Raw genomic sequence first — 18,020 nt, forward strand, 5'->3', positions numbered from 1 at the left:
GAAAATGGTTCAAAATCAGTCGCGTGATTTATGATTTGCAATTAATCAGCCAAATGGAATACTCCAGGGCTGCCTTTACTTTGACTAAGCAAATAATTGAGGCAAGTGAAGTTCAAATATTGAGCAAACACAGCTACAATGAAGTGCTTTAATCAGTTCTTTTGACTACGGCAGAGGGCGAAGCAAGCAAGTTTCATTCTTATATATAAAAATGCAAGACTGTGCCACTCCTATTTATGTAGAAAAATTTTATTGAATACTTCACTAGGATATGTAATATATGAATAGCTTCGATTAATATTTCACTGTAATATATAATATTTAAAAAGTCTCTACACTATGTAACACATTAAGAGACGAATAGATTCGAATAGATATTTACATATGCAACTCTCAGTAATTCTTTATCTTATATATGTATAACAAAACAATCTGTAGCTCTTCGACTAGCTCATCTATATATTAAATTCTTTATATCTTCATTCTGTCTCCTATATCTCTATATATATTTTATTTCCAGTAATCTCATTTTTTTCAGATTCAGTATATATACTTATCAGAACTAATTATGCGTACAATATTTTTGTATATAGTGTATGGAAAAGTTTTTTCTACGCTTTGCTCAACGCAGGAAATTTATGTAAAACTAATTTGAAGTTGAAGCGCAGTTATTTTTTTCATTTTCTTTTTCTCTTCAGTGTGCTTTTTATTTTTATTCAGTTTGGCTTTGCTGTTTCGCTCTTCTAGAATTTCAATTAAACTTTGCGTCACTTTGTCGCGCATCTCCGTCAGCGCCAGCTGTCAGCAGCGAACGGCGGGCTCCGGACTCCGGACTCCGCAATACGGAGACGTCTCTAATGGAGCTGACTGTTTCTGGCACCGCAACTTGACCGCGCGGCTGTCAACATTGGTTGAACACAAAATTTCAGTTTAGTATTTTACGCTTGACGCTTTTGCCTAATGGTTGAATTGGCAGCCGAATTGGGGCTGCGGGCTGGGCAAATGTTGGCCAGATGAATAATGCATTTTTATCCTCAATTTAGTCAAAGTGCTGGCAAGTTTAATATGCAGTTGCGCCTGGCAAAAGTTATACCTGTTAGACGTCCCCGACTCCCCGCACTTGTCCCGGCACTATTTCGATCGGAAAACTTAATTATAAGCCGCGCTTGGGAAAGGCTTTTAATGCAAATTGTCAATAGTTTCTTTCTTTTTCTTAATTTGCTTTTGCCTGCTTTTCATCTAAAGATGTTCTTTGAGGCATTTTTTCCTGCTTGGCTCTTGTTCTTTTGCTTGTTGGCAAAGTTAAAAGCCAAACAACTTCATTCATATGCATAAACTGCAATCAAAAACTTTGCCCTGTTGCCAGCCATACTGTGACTCTCCCGTTGGCAAAAGTATTTTCAATTTTTAATAATCGTGGCTTATATGGGCGCAGGCTGACTACGAGCGCAACGCATCAGCCATTGCCAATAACTATGCTCTTAAAGCCTGAGAGCCAATGGGTAAAGCAGATAAGCGTCGGAGATGCTGATGCTGAATGAGATGTTCCATAAAAGTGAGTAAATATTGAGACACTCACTGGGGCAGAGAGTGGGCGGGGAAAAGAGTGAGGGGATAGAGAGAGAGAGAGACTGAAAGAGGTATGAAAGTTGAGATGAGTAAGAAAAGTTTTATAGATATTTTGTTATGACGTAGGTTTCTTTATTGAATACCCTTTCACTGACAGGAAAGCAGCTCTGAATATGAATAAACTATAGTTGTATAATAAAAGTTGTATTCTTTGTATTGTTTTAATACCACAAACCTATTGAAAAAGGAATTAAGAATATTATGGTTTTACTAAAATGTATTTAATAGGAAGATCGAGAGTCAAACTTAGGACTCAGTAATGGTATAACTGCTCTATTTGTTTACATAAATGGTGTATACAATTAAATAAAGATCAAAATTTTAATCGTGAATCGTATTTGAATTGTCAGATTTTTTTTTTTTTTAATTTGTTCGTTTTTCCATTTTTTATTTAATACCGGATGACATTGAATAAATAGTTTATGTCTTCAGAGCACGCTTTACAGAAATGGATGTTTGAGTGTCAGTTTATTAACTTATATTATTATAAAATGCCAATAATTATTAATTTAGTTTAATTGAGCTTTAGTGAAGCCATTAAATGGAATTCATATTCATTTATATTTACCTCTAATCGTATTTTCTATGAAATCTTTGGGCCAACTCAAACTCCAAATATTTGGCTTGTAATATATATTATAATTATCTAAATTGCATAATTATTATGGTAATTGGTTTATCAAAATTTTAGCCCGAGATGGTTATTTTAATGGTTGCCTATTAGAATGATAATTTTGTTAATTAATTTGCATGTTGTTTGCTTTTCGGATAGAGAGATAAATAAAGATGCAGTGCATTTCAGTTTCGTCTTGAGCTGTTGGGCGTCCTGCAGCATTCGGAGCTCGTTGCGGAAGCTGCACTGGCATTTGGCCCAGATTCAGTCGTCGCTCAGCCATTGAGTTTTATGCAAATATGCGCAAATGTGTTCATTGCTTGAACGTTTATGGCACTTGGATGAGAGTCTTCCATTACAACAGCTCGTGGCCCTTTCGGCAGCGCTTTGCTGGCGGTGCTCGTGTTATAATCTTTGACAACTATCGGCATACATGTGGCAGGCAGGCAGGGGGCTGCATATCCCATTGGGTATCATCTTGTGTCTGACTAGATACCAGGCCTGGCACTTGATTTGCTGACTGGCCGAGTGCAACAGCTGCCAACTGCCAGTTGCCAGTTGCCAGTTGCCCCACTGCCCACTGCCCATTGCCACAGTTGTGGGTTTCGCCCCGCCCAACGCTCACTTGACTGCTATTTGCTGAGCATCTGCAATGAAACCTTGTTCTGACCCACAATAACTTTGTTGTTGTGACGCGCAGTAGCAGAAACAGGAATAAGGCCTGGAGTTTGCCCAGGATTCATCCTACAGCTGCAGTTGGTTCGTTTGCTCTATGACTTCTCGTTTCGCCTGCTCGGCTTCGACATTAACTGGAATTGAAAATTTGCTGTCAACTTTAGTCTTGTCTCAATTTCTGGCATTTACAATTTTTAATAGCTTCCAACTCAAGTTTCAACCTGCTTGCTCGCCCCTCTGCTGGCCTGTCTCTCTGGCTGTCACTTGGCTTATCTTTATGGTCGTGTGGCTTCCAGCTCTTTGCTATTGCCATATTTATGAGAAAATACTCGAGTCGAGAGTCCGACGGACTGGACACCTTGTGATTGGCATCCAGCATGCGGCACACGCCCTCCAGCAGGGCACCACAAAGTACTGCATAATTGACATACTAGTCGTCTAAATTACAACATTTCTACCTTTGTGCCCTGGTTTCCGACTCAGCCGTCCCTGAGACGTGCTTTGCATATTTGCGAATATTTCAATTCTATACGAAATTTGCATTTTATTGTCTTGTTGCGGCTGCTGCTGCTGTCCAATAAAATGTGCAGATAGGTTTCAATAATTCACAGCTTATTGAAGGCTTTTACATGAACTGAATTGTTTTGCCATTGTATTGACTGAATGTAAATACAATCTGCACTGAGGCTCGCGCCTTCATCGGGAAATCAATTAAGCTGGCTGGCAGACAAAAACCAACATTGAGACAAAGACAAAGGCTCTTTAATACATTGATCATACGCCACGTTTAGCGCACTCCCTGACCTACAAATGCAGATCCTTTGCCTTCTGGACGTCGACGATGATGAGCAAACAGCGTGCCATTTGTTTCAATTACAATTTTGCAATTGCCTAGCCAAATGCAATCGTATAAACAATTGCGCTTCAATTGTTGCAGATCTGAAATATTTACTTTGTGGCCTATGCTTGAGTTATGTATCTATGAAATTTCATATGCTTTCTTGACTCTCAATTATTTCAATATAAATGCGTGTTGGCCAAATTCCATTTCAGCATTTGTATTGCTCTGATTTAACAGAATTAAATATTGATTAGGCGGAAACATGCTGAATAATGTTTGCGCTTTGCGCTTCTTCTGCATAAATTTATAATTTATATAGGCTTCAATGAATTTTAATTAATCGATCAATCTAGTTTGCATTATTACTTGTTTATTAAATATATGTACATACCTCCATCTATATTTAGAATCGTAGACAATTAAATTAAATTAATATTTTGAAAATATTAAAATTAGTGTTTTTTTTATACATACCATATTAATGATTTATATATTTGTATAGAAATAAAATCTTAGGACTCGATTATTTCTGCTGGAGACAGAAGAGTATTTAATGGCTGTGCATGCCTGTTTGCTTGCTTTAATTTCATTTTACTGTTCACACATTCAATCAGCGAGCTAAAAGCTTTGTTGTTGTTGTGGTTGTCCATATGGCTCGGCTTGAAACTTTGCTCGTGGCATATAGATGAATGGGAGAGAGCATGTATAGCATTTAGTTCGTTTCCATGACTCGCTGCCAATGCAATTTTCAACTTTTATCTGAAGGGGAAATGGGTTCGAAATGCTGGCGAAGGCGTAGGCGGAATAGGGACTGGGAGCAGAGTTCATTTCGTTTCGTTTCGTTTAATTAAAAAACCAATTTTAACTACGAGCGCAATTGATGGAAGCGACTGGGCCAAAATAACTCACAATGAACAAATAAAAAAAAAAGAGATACAAATAAATAAATGAATACATACATGTATAACATGTATAAATATATACAAGCAAGGCTTGATAAATAAATGGTAAAAAATGCAGGAGTCACCAGCAGAAGGTTGTTTTGGATGGCTTGTTGAGTACAATTTATACACTTCATACGTCAAATGCAACTGAAAGCGTTTTTTGTTTTTTTTTGCTTTCAAATATTTTGCCAAGTGCGCAGTTTTCTTATACGGAAAGAAAAGCCTTTTCTTGGCAGCGCCCCGGAAGGCAGCACAATTTGATCACAACAAAATGTCACCTAATGTGGCGTGTCCTGAGCTATTGAAACGACAATATATACATATAATACAAACATAACAAATATATATAAATGTGTGTGTGTGTGTGTGTGACCACCTGTGCGTATACCTACTGGGGGTTGGCCTCTCGACATGGGAGTCATGAGGAGGCAAGGATTTTCATCGATTTTCCTTAAGCGGCAAAAGTTTTGCCTCAAACGCTCTCGATACACAGCTACAAAGAGGCTCACTCATGCAACAACTACAACAACTGACGACAATTGCACAACAACAACACAATAACAACAACAAAAACAACAACAATATCAACAACAACAGTAACAACCCCCGGTGTTTTGTGTTTTACGTTCTCTACCCCAAAAATCTACTCCAAAGCGATAAATTCCCGGCGTTTTTACGAGCTTGGCCCGGAATGCAGGCGAAAAGGAAAAACAACATATACACTGGGCAAATGTCTGGGAAAATTTCCACGCACTGACAGAAATGATCAAATTATAATAACTACAATGATTAAAATTGAAAAAAAAAAAAAAATTATTTAAATTAAAATGTTTTGAAAAAAAAGTACTTGAGACAAATTTATAAATAGTTGGGGAGGTGTTTTTAATTAATATTATTATATTTTTTGAAGTCTGCAATCTAAGTAATTTAAGCTTAAATAAATATAAGAAAATTTAAAACAAAAACAGTGGATTTTTTGAAAATAATATTAATATACTTTTAAACCCTTTAAGTTGAATTGAATAGTCAGAAATATAAAGAATACTTAAGTATCTCAGAAGAGCTATTTATTGAAGTATAGTTCATTGAATGCTATACATAATAATGTATATCGTTCATTCATTTGTTTATGTCTGCCGAGATTTCTCGCAGTGCATTGAGACACACCCTCGCTAAATGCTAATATCGGGGTGGTTAGCTTGGCTTTCGTCTCCGCTCTCGTCCGATGTCTAACGCAATTTAAGCTCTACAAAATTGGTGGCATTTCGACGCATTTCAACGCATTACGATGCGTGCTGTCGAATGTTTTTTATACGGTGGTGGTATGCGGTGCTGTGACCACTCGCTGCTGGGTGGTGTGTGCTGGCTGGTGGCTACTGGCTGCAGAGTGGTTGTTGGTGTTGTTAAACGAGTGCAACGGCGCTGATTTAGCCCTTGCTTGTTGGCTAATTTATGTACTCGCAATTTATGCGCTTTTATTTCAGAATACTCTTTTTTTGACACAATTTAATTGCGCTAATAAATTTCGAGCTGCATTTCGCGTTAAATCTATTTTGAATTTCATTGTTTAGTTTGGTAAGATTGGGACTGGCATTATAATAAATCATAGTTATTGTGTGGTTGACCCACTTAAATTGCGTGCCGCAAAAAGTAGGCAACGATTTTTTGCTGCAATGTTGTCGCACGTCTGCGGCTGCTGGAAATTGAAAAACGTCGCTGTGCAGGACACGTATTAGCTCTGCACATGTGTAAATCCAATTCAAAACATGCCACGTTTCCTTCCCCCTCTCTTTTCCTTCATCATCGTTGTTAAACTTTTGCTTTTGCAGCACTGCACAAAATTGTATTTTTCCCCATTTCTTTCTGTTTCTTTCTTCTGGCACGAGAGTTGCCTGCCACCCTGGCAATGCAGCTTGGTGGTGAGACGAAGCAGTTGTCGCGCGCCCCAAAAACAAACTTGCCACAGCATCCCCAGCCCTCCTTGAGCGGTTTGTTTTGAGTTTGATTTGGGGGTCGGAGAATCAGAGGCAGCTGCATTCCGCAGTGCACAAAAATATTTGCTACAAAGTGGAGCCGCTCGTCGAGCTATGCAAATGAAGCAAATGTTGCAGGAATTGCTCAAGTCATGAACTCATTTTGAATGGATACCGCCAACCAGCATCAACGTCAATCGCTAAATATGTATGGAAATATGAATGTAGAAAATGAAAATTGACAACGTCTGGTGGTTTGCCAGGCTGGCCTGGCTGTGTGCCTGCCACTCAGCGTGGCATGCAACCGGGCTGTGACAAAAAGACGCGCTCCAGCTGTGTTTGGCCAACTCTTTGTGCAGCGAGCACGGGCCAACAATATTTTCTGTTTGTTTTCTTTGTTCTTCGCCCACTTCATTTAACTTCAAAAAGCCAAAGCTGCTCGTGAGGGGAGCGCCCGAATCGAAGTGAAAGCCATGCACAGGCGGCTGGGCTCTCCATTTAAATTAGCGTGAGTGGACTTGAGTCTCTTGAAGGCAAACTGCCAAAAGTAATCGGGGGTGGTGCCTAGCTATGGCCTCTTCACATGCAGAGCAGCAGCAGAGTGTATCCGCGGGCTGGGCATGCTCTCGACTGCTGCTCAAGTGCCATTTAGCATATTTCGGTGGCATGTGAAGTGGCTGTGTGGCATGCACGGTAATGGCGGCTAATGCGGTTGGCGGTGTGCGGCGCAGCGCAGCGCCAAGTGGGCTTGGGGGCAGATAAAGTCGAACGTCGTGGAACGTCGTGGCCACAATGCAGTCAAGAACTATGCTCAAACCAGATAAATGCAGTAAAGTGAACTTTTTCATTTGCAGCAAGGTGCATATACAAAAAGATAACAGTAAAAAGTGAATAATTTCTGTAGCCGAAGTCTGAATACTCTAGAAGATACTTAGAACGATTTAAAGAAATAAATATTATTTATTATTTATTATTTATTATTTATTATTTATTATTTATTATTTATTATTTATTATTTATTATTTATTATTTATTATTTATTATTTATTATTTATTATTTATTATTTATTATTTATTATTTATTATTTATTATTTATTATTTATTATTTATTATTTATTATTTATTATTTATTATTTATTATTTATTATTTATTATTTATTATTTATTATTTATTATTTATTATTTATTATTTATTATTTATTATTTATTATTTATTATTTATTATTTATTATTTATTATTTATTATTTATTATTTATTATTTATTATTTATTATTTATTATTTATTATTTATTATTTATTATTTATTATTTATTAGTAATCCCACCTATTTGATTTCATGTGAGTTTATATCATAAATATTTCGATAGACACGTTTACTAAGATTATTTGGTTGGCTTTTCTATAGGAGTGCTAAAGGTATTAAACTAATGGATATGACGTTTTTTGAAAGTAGATGTTCCGACGCGCAACAAGGAGTAGAAAAGTTAGCGTATCCACACTGTTGTTTTGCTGAAGGTATCAAGAGCTCACTTTTATTTCACGCCATGAGTCACAAAGGACACAGTCGCAGACTAAGAGATGCATACCAAAGACACTCAGAGCTCCAACACACTCACACACACAAGCCATAAAGTGGCTGTTTCATTTTGCGTTAAGGTCGTGCGAACGCGACAAATTGCCAAGCGGTTGGGGTAAACGCTGCAGAGCCAAGAGTGGGAGGGTTGACGAGTGGCTGAGATGGGACTTAAAAACAAAGCAAATGCCCCAAGGGGGACAAACGAAATGTCGGCATCTGCATTTATGACTTTTGCGACAGGCTAATCTGATGCAGAGCATATCAAGACAGCAGGAGCCACCCCTCGGAGTGGCGAACCAGAGCTTGGATCCAAGCACATGGCCTGAGTGTGGGAGGCGAGCAAACATGTAAAGATTGTAATTAACATAAAATTAATATCAACATGTAAGAGGAAGTCCTCTGCCAAGCGCGACTAGCTCAGCCGGCAGCAAGTCGACTGTCAGCTGGACTGTTGACACAGCTCAAGACTACACAAATATGCACATGTATGTGTCTTGACTATATGTGTGTGTATAAGGGGTTTGTGTAGGATGCGAAGTGGTAGGCTGCTGCTGTTCGTTATGTGTATCCCGGCTTGATGCTCTGTCGAGCTGCTATTGAAGCACCAGATAATATGTTTCATGCCACAGCTGAACACATACACTCACCTGTATTTGTGGTTTAAGCTGTAAATGTAGCACAAACAATACATTGTTTTCACTTTTGTGTGGAATTTACCAAACATTTATATTTATTTTGTGTCTTGAGGTAAGCAGCTATTTAATCACTAAGCATACATTTCCTATTTTATATAGGTAGATGGCGTATATATATTTGGAAAATTTAACTTTATACATCAATAATTGCTTTCATAATTATAGATAAATGGATAGCTGTATTGCATTTATTCAGGTACTATAAATGACTTGTAAAATTTGTATACTTTTTGCTTAAATGTACTATATATGCACACAAAAGATTTCTGATGTCCGAGCCTAATGACTTGCAAATAGCCCTAGCAATTGCCAATTACATTGCCAACACATTGGCCATAATTACTGTTGCAGTTTTTATTACATGCAACAGCACACTATTTAATATTCACTTGACAAATTGAGCTTGAATATTTGTGCTGCTGGCTGGTTGGCATGAATTGATGGTTTGTTAAACAAAACGCAACATTTTGTTAAAAATTAAAAAAAAAAAGAAAGAAGAAAACAAGAGTATTGCGGCAGCAACAACAGCTCGTAAACACTTTGCGGTTGTGTTCTTGCTGCTGTAGGCTTGCAGCAAATCCCGGCCGGAACACGCAATGCACGAGGCCTACCTGGTTGCCATTAGCGCCGGCTCGGGCCTATGTGTAGTCTATAATTATGCATGTTGCGGCTCAAAGGCGCGACGCATAAAACAAGCGCCAGACAAAGACAACTGGGACTCAACGGAACGGCATGGCACGGAACGGCATATACATATACACGCATGTGTGTACCTCCGAAGCAGTGGCTCCCGCGGGTCTCCATTTGCTTTGTTGGCCGTCTGCCACGACGCCTTAATCATGCGCCATCTGCAACAGCAACAACTGCCACATGACAAACAATCGCTTGTTGCTGGCTGGCCCGTGGAAGGAGGGCGAATGTCTGAGGCAACGCCTCGGCCGATTGATTTACGGCTGCTTTAAGCCACTTTTCAGACGGAATTAAAATTTTATTTTCATAAAGTTGCAAATTACGCTTACTTGTTAGTATTCAGATCTGGAATAATGCTTTAAGAGGTCTATAAAGTACGTGTGTTTTCTTTCATTTCCTTGGGTGCGAAATATGTAACTCAGCTGGGGTCATAGACCCCATAATGCTCCTAAGATTATTTATTATTTTTCCTATAAATTGTAAAAATAGTGTATGAAAATGAAGTGAAACTAAATGAAAATGTCCTTATGGATGAAATAGAAGAAACACGTTATTAAAATAAATGGCATGAACTCAGATTGCTTTACTTATTTATTAATGAAAAAATTTTTGTATTTGTTTTCATTTACTAATAAATATATTTATTTGCTAATTAATATCTTTACATGTTTAATTATTTATTTTTTATTTATTTATCTATTTATTCATTTCATAAATTATAAATTAGATAAATTTATATATTGTATTTAGATTCTTATAATGCCAGCAAAAAATTCAGAGATGAGATTAAAATCGATACGATGGTAAATGCTGACGGATATATCGTATACTTAATTTATTTAAAACTATTCCTAACTTTGTGTCTATGCTATGCCCCTAGGTAAACGTACTAATGTACTTGAGACTTAATTCATGCCCTATTCTAGTTAATTCATTTCTTTTCAAATACGACTTCTCGTTTCAGCTAACAATAGAACTAATCAACGCACGCATATAGAGAAACCAATTTATATTCAGTGCTAAATATGCGGCAGCAATCAACAAATGCTGGACGCACAAAATGAGGCATTTCAGCGAGCAAACAGTATCGCCAACAACAATGCCAGGGGCAACAATAACAAGGCACACAACAATGGGAACAACAATGAGCATCACTTAAGCAAATAGAAAATCAACGCGCAAAATCAACACGAAATCAATACAAATAGCTGTGAAATTTACTGTCAACATTTGTTGCCATAGCACAGGCGTTGAGCCACATATAGAAAAAATAATAGGGGAGAGAGAGATATATAGGGACAGAGACAGAGAGAGGAGAGAGAAAACAAAAGCGTGAGAATCGACAAACAAAGGGACTAGGCAAGTAAAATCCATTTCAAATGGGCGGCAAGCATGGAGCCAGCGGTAGTTCCGGAGGAGGCGGTGGCGGCGGCGGTGGAAGTGGAGTTCCCGGAGGCGGCGGCAGCCTCAACTCGAGCATCTGCAACTCGGTGCTAACAAATGCAACCGCAGCGAGCAACAGTCTAAGCCAGCAACAGCAGCAGCTTCAGGCTAAGTACATCAAGTCTAAGCGCCATCAGAGTCGATATACGAATCTGCAGAATTCTGGCCACGACTCCAGCAGCTATCTGCACCTGAATTCGCTCTGGTCGATCTGGTATGGCGTGCTGTTGACACTCTTTCAAGGATATTTGGCTATGCATGGCGCCTACAGGTTCCTCGGTAAGTGCCTAATATAGGATAATAGAAGAATAGGATGTAATATCATTTAATTTTTTATGATTACTAATGCAAATCAATCACATTAATTTTCAAAGCTAATAAAACAGTTTGGTTTCTTTGTTCTGAGATTTTCAGGCAGCAAGCGAATTGCTGCTTATGCGAAATAACATTTCTGATTTGATTATTATTTTTATTTAACATAAATTTTTTCTGTTATGCCACCATTTTGGATTTAAAGCTAACACCAATTGCTGCTGTTAAATCTCCATCTTGCTGTTGTTAGCAGAGATATATCAGAGCTGGCATGGCAGTATGTTAGTTAACATTGTTGCAAATGTTGAATTGCTATGTCAGTTTCTGTTGCGGGGAAAGTTGTGAACTTAACAGTAGTCATTCGTGTTAGGTCTGCTCCGCTATCACAGCCAATACGGCCGAATGCTGTTAAATTTTTATCGCTTATGGCTTAATTAATTTGTATCACTTACAGGCTGTTCGCTAATACCCTGGAAAATCGAGCCCGTTGGGGAGCTTAATCTGCAAATTGTACTCTCCGGTGTAGTATTTATTCTGCTGCCCGTATTCTTTACATCGGCCGTATTTAAGGTGAGTTCTTCTTTTAAATAAAGTGGGGCTTAACTTAATTTGGGATCACGAAATTAACTGTGCGGCTGTCTGGGCAAACAACTGAAGCTCGATGAACGATAATGAAATTTTATTTTGCACTCCGTTGGCGTTGGTCGTCCGCACTGCCGTGCATCCTTTGCTGCTCTATAAACTATTTTAGTGGCATTATTTTCGTTATTAAATTCATTTGCAAACAAACAAGGCATACGCTCCTGCTCCTGGACAGTTATCCTGGCCAGCTTCTGACTCGTGCTGCGCCACAAAATGGCTGCCAATGTGGAGAATGCAGCAAACACACTCACACACACCCATACAAGCACGCACATACATTGCAACAATTGCGTTGGCTATCCTTTCACACACACACACCGAGAGAAGGCCCCGCTCGCATATAGAGTAGGTATGTGTCGTTCATGTCTCTGCTTTTATCAGCATAATAAATGCAATTATGGCTTTTTCATTTCCCATCTCACTCTGGTGTCGTCTCTGTCTAGCACATAGTGCTTTATTTATTGTCTATTTGAAGTGCATGGCAGACGATGGCGCTGGCAAAAGCTCGATAGAAAAATACAATAACTTGCAAACGGCTCTATATACCCTGTGTATTGCGAAATCAAAGTTGGGCTTAGCCTATGCGGTTCTGTCTATTCCATCTAGAATTATCTAAGATTATACATTAAAATTTCAGGATATTGATAAAGGCAAATTTCGAATTTATGCTTTTATCAAAAAAAGTAAATTCAAATATTGAAAACGAATGTCCTGATTCGCCTGGAAGAAATACTTTTAATTTACGAACATTAAAAATGCTAAAAATTGCATTCATTTTTAGAATATATTAATTACAGTATATGAAAATCTGTGGGTTCTCGAGTGGAACAATCTGAAGTTTTTATACCCCAATCTCAATGAAAAGTGGAAATCAATGTTGATTTATGTTATATTTTTATTTCACCCCTTCCGCCCAAATATTTCTGTATTTTAAATACTCAGGATAATAGATAGATAATATTATTATTTTTTTTATCCAAATAGAATATTTTTATGTTATTATAACGATCTGCGTGCGTATGTGTTATTTCTTCAAGAGGAATTATTAGAATATCTTAAAGGGGTTAGGGGATCCTTCAGTCGAGCAGTCTTCAGCTTTCTGACTTATTTTCTATAGTATATTTTGCGACATATACTATTAATGCCACTTAAAAAGTACTGGAAAGAATAAGAAAGATATTGAGAGAGAGCAGCAGCATGGAGAGTGGAGTGTGCAGAGTGTGTCCTCTGTCAATTGTATTTGTTTGTATTTAAGCCAGGGGAAAAACAGTGCATGGACATGCTGTCCACGATTCTCTCAGATAATTGGCTTGTTTCTGACAACCTAAGAGCGGAGAGAGTGGATTGAAAGCGCAGCAGAACGCACTATCGGGTGCAGACTATGCCGCACTCGATGCGTCATGAGTGTATCCAAAGTGTGGCTCACGATTTGGCTTAAAATTGCATGTAAATATGCGCGCAGACCACAGCGCCGCATACAAAACTCCAGTCGGGAGTCAACCAAAAGCTGGCTATCAGTCAGAGCACAGTCAGAGCACAGCCATGGCCACAGCATGGCAGTCAACGCAAGTCAATCAGAAACGGGATGGGATAATTGAGAGGAATGAGAGGGGCTGATCACACGGCAGCCATTTAATAAAGCCAACAGCAAAGGCCAATTCAATGACTGGGCAAAAACCGAAGCCCAACATTGGTCATTGACGCGTGGCTATCTGAGTATTGGCAGGAGCAGCTTGCAGCTTGCAGGCAGCTCCTATATGCTTCTCTTCTACTCTACAGCCAATTATTTCGAACCTATAGTTTTTGTCCACTTTTAGTCACTGAATAGAGACTCTATGGCACCAGGAGAATCACATTCTGAACCCTGTTTCATGATGAGTCAACAGCTGCACTTGAAGGTAGAAGCAGGCCAAATTAAGCAACAGCATTTGCTATGGAAAATACCTATCAAAGACTTGACAGCAGAGCTAAACTAGCACTCATATATTTATTTATTATTCAAACAGCTCTTCATTGACAATATGTAATATAATTGGGACGAATCTGGTTTGCTTATACATACATAGGTATGTCATAAGGTATTACTCTTTCACGTAGCTAGTATGATTATTGTTAATAACAAAGCATTTCGAAGGTAGTCGAGATTTCGAAATGAACAATTGTTATTGTTCCGTAGGGATCTTCTCATGGGCTTGAATTCGTTGTAATTGAACGTAGCGTTAACCATTTTGATCCAGGGTATGAAGTAAGAGATGTTTGTGTAGACTCCCGGAAAGAATCTACGGCCGCAGTCCACGCCCCAAGAAATAATGCCTGTGAGGGAGTTCATGCAGACGAGGGGACCGCCCGAGTCGCCTCTGCAGGCATCGATGCCGCCGCTCATCCAGCCGGCGCATAACTGAGATCTGGGAAGATACATGTAGATGAAGGAGCAGAGACCTTCGTGCACAGTCGGAATGATGGCCTGCATCAGCTGCATCTTCTGGTTGCCCCAGCCGCTGATTGCGCAGAGCGTGCCAGGGCTAAAGGGATGCTCGGCGAGCGAGACGGGGCGGATGTACAAGGAGTCATTCGGTATGATGCCATTGAGGAACAGCAGCGCAATATCGTTCTCAAGCGTGGATCGAATATAGTTATGGTGTCCAATGATCTTTTCTACCAAATACTCGGCGGTAAACTCGGTCCTTTCGTCAAGATAGGTCACGCCGGCTACGACAACAAAGTTTTCAGAGTCTCTGAATCGCACCGGCATCGTGTCATTTCTATGTTTTGGGTAATGAGTACGGGCAAGTAAGGGGACTCTGAGCAACTTTACCCACATTTCAAAGCAATGGGCAGCCGAGCAGACCACCCGCTGGGAAATCACAGAGCCACCGCACATGTGGCCCTCGCCAAAGCTTGCCTCGTGGTAGTAGCGTGCTCGGATCGAGACTATGTAAGGGGCATCGGCGATTGTTATTGGATAGCCACCCACTATCTTGGCATGGGTCTCCACTGTCCTGCCACGCTCTGCAATGACAAGAGCACATAGTTATCGGATTCGCTTAAGGTTGCATTACTCACGCTGATCATCATGCTCTGTAGCCGCTGCTGCTACTCCTGCTGCGAGCAGCAACAAGCCAATTGGCAGCGCTTGGCTAACAAACATGTCTCGGGACCCGTCGAACGTTGCCTGCTCTTAACTCAATTTGGCGATACATCGAAACGGAATGAAGAAAGTGGATTCCAAAAGCAGTGAATCTATAATACGATTCGAAATTAATTATTTTTATAATTTTGACTTCGAATTTATTTGCTTTAAGGTTTGACAAATATCGACCTCGATACGGAATAATGTTTTAAAAATATATCGTAATAATTTGATGATGGCTGATTATTTGAAATAAGTATATAAAAAAATATAAAATTAAAAAGCAAATTATAAAACATGTATGAGTGAGAAAATATATATATGTTTTTAAATTTTTATATATCTTCCATTATTAAACATATCTTTCTAATCTTTAAATGAATTAATTTATTATTATTTCTTCTATTATAATGTACTTCTTGTAAGATATTTTCTGTTAATCAATAGGTATTTTATAAGATTTCTTTGAGTTACAGATCAGCTAAGGTAGTTTTCAATGAATAAAATTGATGCCTTAAGCAGCGCATTGTTGACAAGGAGAGTGGCAGCCGGCTTTAACGGTGCACATTAGGATAGCGAGAGCTCTTCAGCTCAAATGAGCCTTGGGTTATTTCATTTTGTTGTGGAAAATAAAACTGAAAGTCAAATGTGGACAGCGTCCATTAGCACAGTTGCCAAGTAGATTGCTGATTTTGGCTGGCATAACACATAGCCATTTGTATGTTGAGGTGACTGGCTCAGGGCTGACTGCAGTTACATATACATACATACATATATGTATATAGTAAATAAAAAGCGATGCTGGTGATTGTGCTGATTCTTTTAGCAGGGCGCGGAGAGGTTTTTAACCACGATATGTCGGTGCGCTTAAATTATTATCTCGTTGGCTAAATGGGTGTGCATTTTCCATCTCGCTCGCACCCGTGTAGCTGCATCAGCAGCTGCAGATCCTTCTCCTCTTTGTGTGTGCGTGTGCACTTCAAATGCGTTTCGCTTTTTGCGAAATGCAATCATTGTTGCAGCTTCACGGCGAAACGTAACGAAACGAAATAAAAGAATCCAAGGCAAACAAACTAAAAGCACGTAAGAGCATCGGAAGTACCCAACTGCGACATATGCGACAACTCACCTCAGCAAATTGATTGAAACAAATAAGAGAACGAATCCAATGAGTGCATCCACCACTTCTTTTTGAATCATAGATATACTCGGAAAAATAGGAACAAGTGATTTCGATTTAAAATATAAAATAATGAAATATATAAATAGCTAAATAAAAAATCAATTATCATTTTGCCAATATATAGTGTTATAAAATGAATAGATCCTTTTACGACTCATAAACGTATTTTGACCCAATCAACATCTATTTAAGCAAGATCACAGATCCTATTGCTGTTTCGATGCGTTCGTGTAGGGAGTATTTTTATACCCTGAACCCATTGAAAATGGGAAATCAGGGTATAATGGTTTTGTTGAATATATGTAACAGGCAGAATGAGGCGTGGCAGACCCCATAAAGTATATATATTCTTGATCAGGGCGACGAGCCGAGTCGATTTAGCTCTGTCCGTCTGTCCGTTCGTCCGTCTGTCTGTCTATCCGTATGTTTGAACGCGTCGATCTCAAAAGATATAAGAGCTAGAGACTTGAAACTTTTTTCCTAGATCCTTGTATACTACGCGCATATCGACTTTTGCTTCAAATATCGATAAGTTGCTCCGTTATTAGTTGCCGAAGAGTTTAGGGGATCTCGTAGTCGGGCAGTCTCGGCTAGAGCATTCTTACTTGTTATTTATTGCTATTATATTTTTTCATCGTCATTCACGAAACTAACATGCTCGTCTGCTCCAGCTAGCTCGCAGTTAAACCAAAAACAATAACAAAGAGCTAAGCTAGCTAAAGCGCAGCGAGTTCTATTTTCCATGGTTGTCTTCTCGCTTCTCAGTGTGATTCTATAAAGTCTGCTTGTTTTTAATTTAAAAGCCCAACAGCGCACATTTATTTATATGCTGCACGTGATTTTTTTGTTTCCCTTCTTTCCCCACACACACACGCAGACTCTCTTTCTATCTCTCTCTCTCTCTCTCACACACACACGCTGTTATATAAATATTTCATTTTACCATTTGTCACGTGCATTTTTTATGCGCCAACGCGTCGTATACACGATATTTCGCGCATAAAAATGCAAACGCAAAACACCCGCAATACCTTTTGCTTTGTTGTAAACGCAGCAGTTTATTTAATATTTTACTCTCACTGTTTTGCATAGTTTTATATACGTATTTTATTTTTTATTAATTGCACGTCACGCCACGAGTTCATATTCAGATTCAGCTCCAGCTCCAGCTTCAGATACAACAGCAAATGGAGCTCTCTGGAGGCGTTGTGTGTGGTTTTGAGTGCATCCGCCTCGCCGGGGATTTCAATTTGGTGGAATATTTTGGGTTGGCTTTGCCGTGAAAAGCTTTCATTTGATTTACGGCTTGTTTTATTGTACAGATACGAACAAATTAAAGCAAATTGTGATTGTGAAAAATAAAATATTTAAAATGTGGAGGGTGCCACAAAGGCTGTATCAGCAAAAACGTTGCTACAGCACAAAATTTTAAATGATTCAATTTTTGATTGTATTTGCGTCTATATGTGTCTCTTTGAATAGCTACTTTATTTAAGTTTCTCAAGTGGGAATGTTTTATATAAATATTCGTAAATTACCAAAATTCAGGAATCAATGCTATAAATAGAGAATCGAACACGGTGCCGATAGACAAGGTCCACGTTTGCACAGTATTCATACTGTTGGGCTCAGCAACCAGAACTACGTCTACGTCTACGTTTTAATAATAGCC

The 18,020-nt window shown here is 38.8% G+C and overlaps 2 protein-coding genes across 6 annotated transcripts in view; one reads left to right on the plus strand and one right to left on the minus strand.

Annotated features, from left to right (window-relative positions):
- The window catches only part of LOC6572146 (protein tincar), a 72,597-nt gene that overhangs the window by 37,166 nt on the left and 17,411 nt on the right, over positions 1–18,020 (plus strand). For all 4 annotated transcript variants that reach the window (XM_044007665.1, XM_044007666.1, XM_044007663.1 and 1 more), the window contains exons 4-5: positions 10,603–11,360; positions 11,848–11,963. In XM_044007665.1, coding sequence (XP_043863600.1) covers positions 11,018–11,360; positions 11,848–11,963 — 459 coding nt within the window. In that variant the 5' untranslated portion in view covers positions 10,603–11,017. The remainder of the gene's footprint in view (positions 1–10,602; positions 11,361–11,847; positions 11,964–18,020) is intronic.
- LOC6572147 (trypsin eta) lies at positions 14,045–15,390 on the minus strand. 2 transcript variants are annotated; one of them, XM_001998263.4, is made up of 3 exons: positions 15,099–15,390; positions 14,855–15,044; positions 14,045–14,797 (listed from the first exon to the last, which is right to left on the minus strand). In XM_001998263.4, exons 1-3 carry the CDS (start codon positions 15,181–15,183, stop codon positions 14,125–14,127), a joined length of 948 nt encoding a protein of 315 aa, XP_001998299.1. In that variant the 5' UTR covers positions 15,184–15,390; the 3' UTR covers positions 14,045–14,124. The 2 variants fall into 2 exon arrangements, with proteins under 2 accessions (XP_001998299.1, XP_015021743.1); XM_015166257.3 differs by lacking the exon at positions 15,099–15,390 and having other exon boundaries at positions 14,851–14,943.

The sequence above is a fragment of the Drosophila mojavensis genome, unplaced genomic scaffold, assembly GCF_018153725.1.
Source record: "Drosophila mojavensis isolate 15081-1352.22 unplaced genomic scaffold, ASM1815372v1 contig_19, whole genome shotgun sequence".
Lineage (NCBI taxonomy): Eukaryota > Metazoa > Arthropoda > Insecta > Diptera > Drosophilidae > Drosophila > Drosophila mojavensis.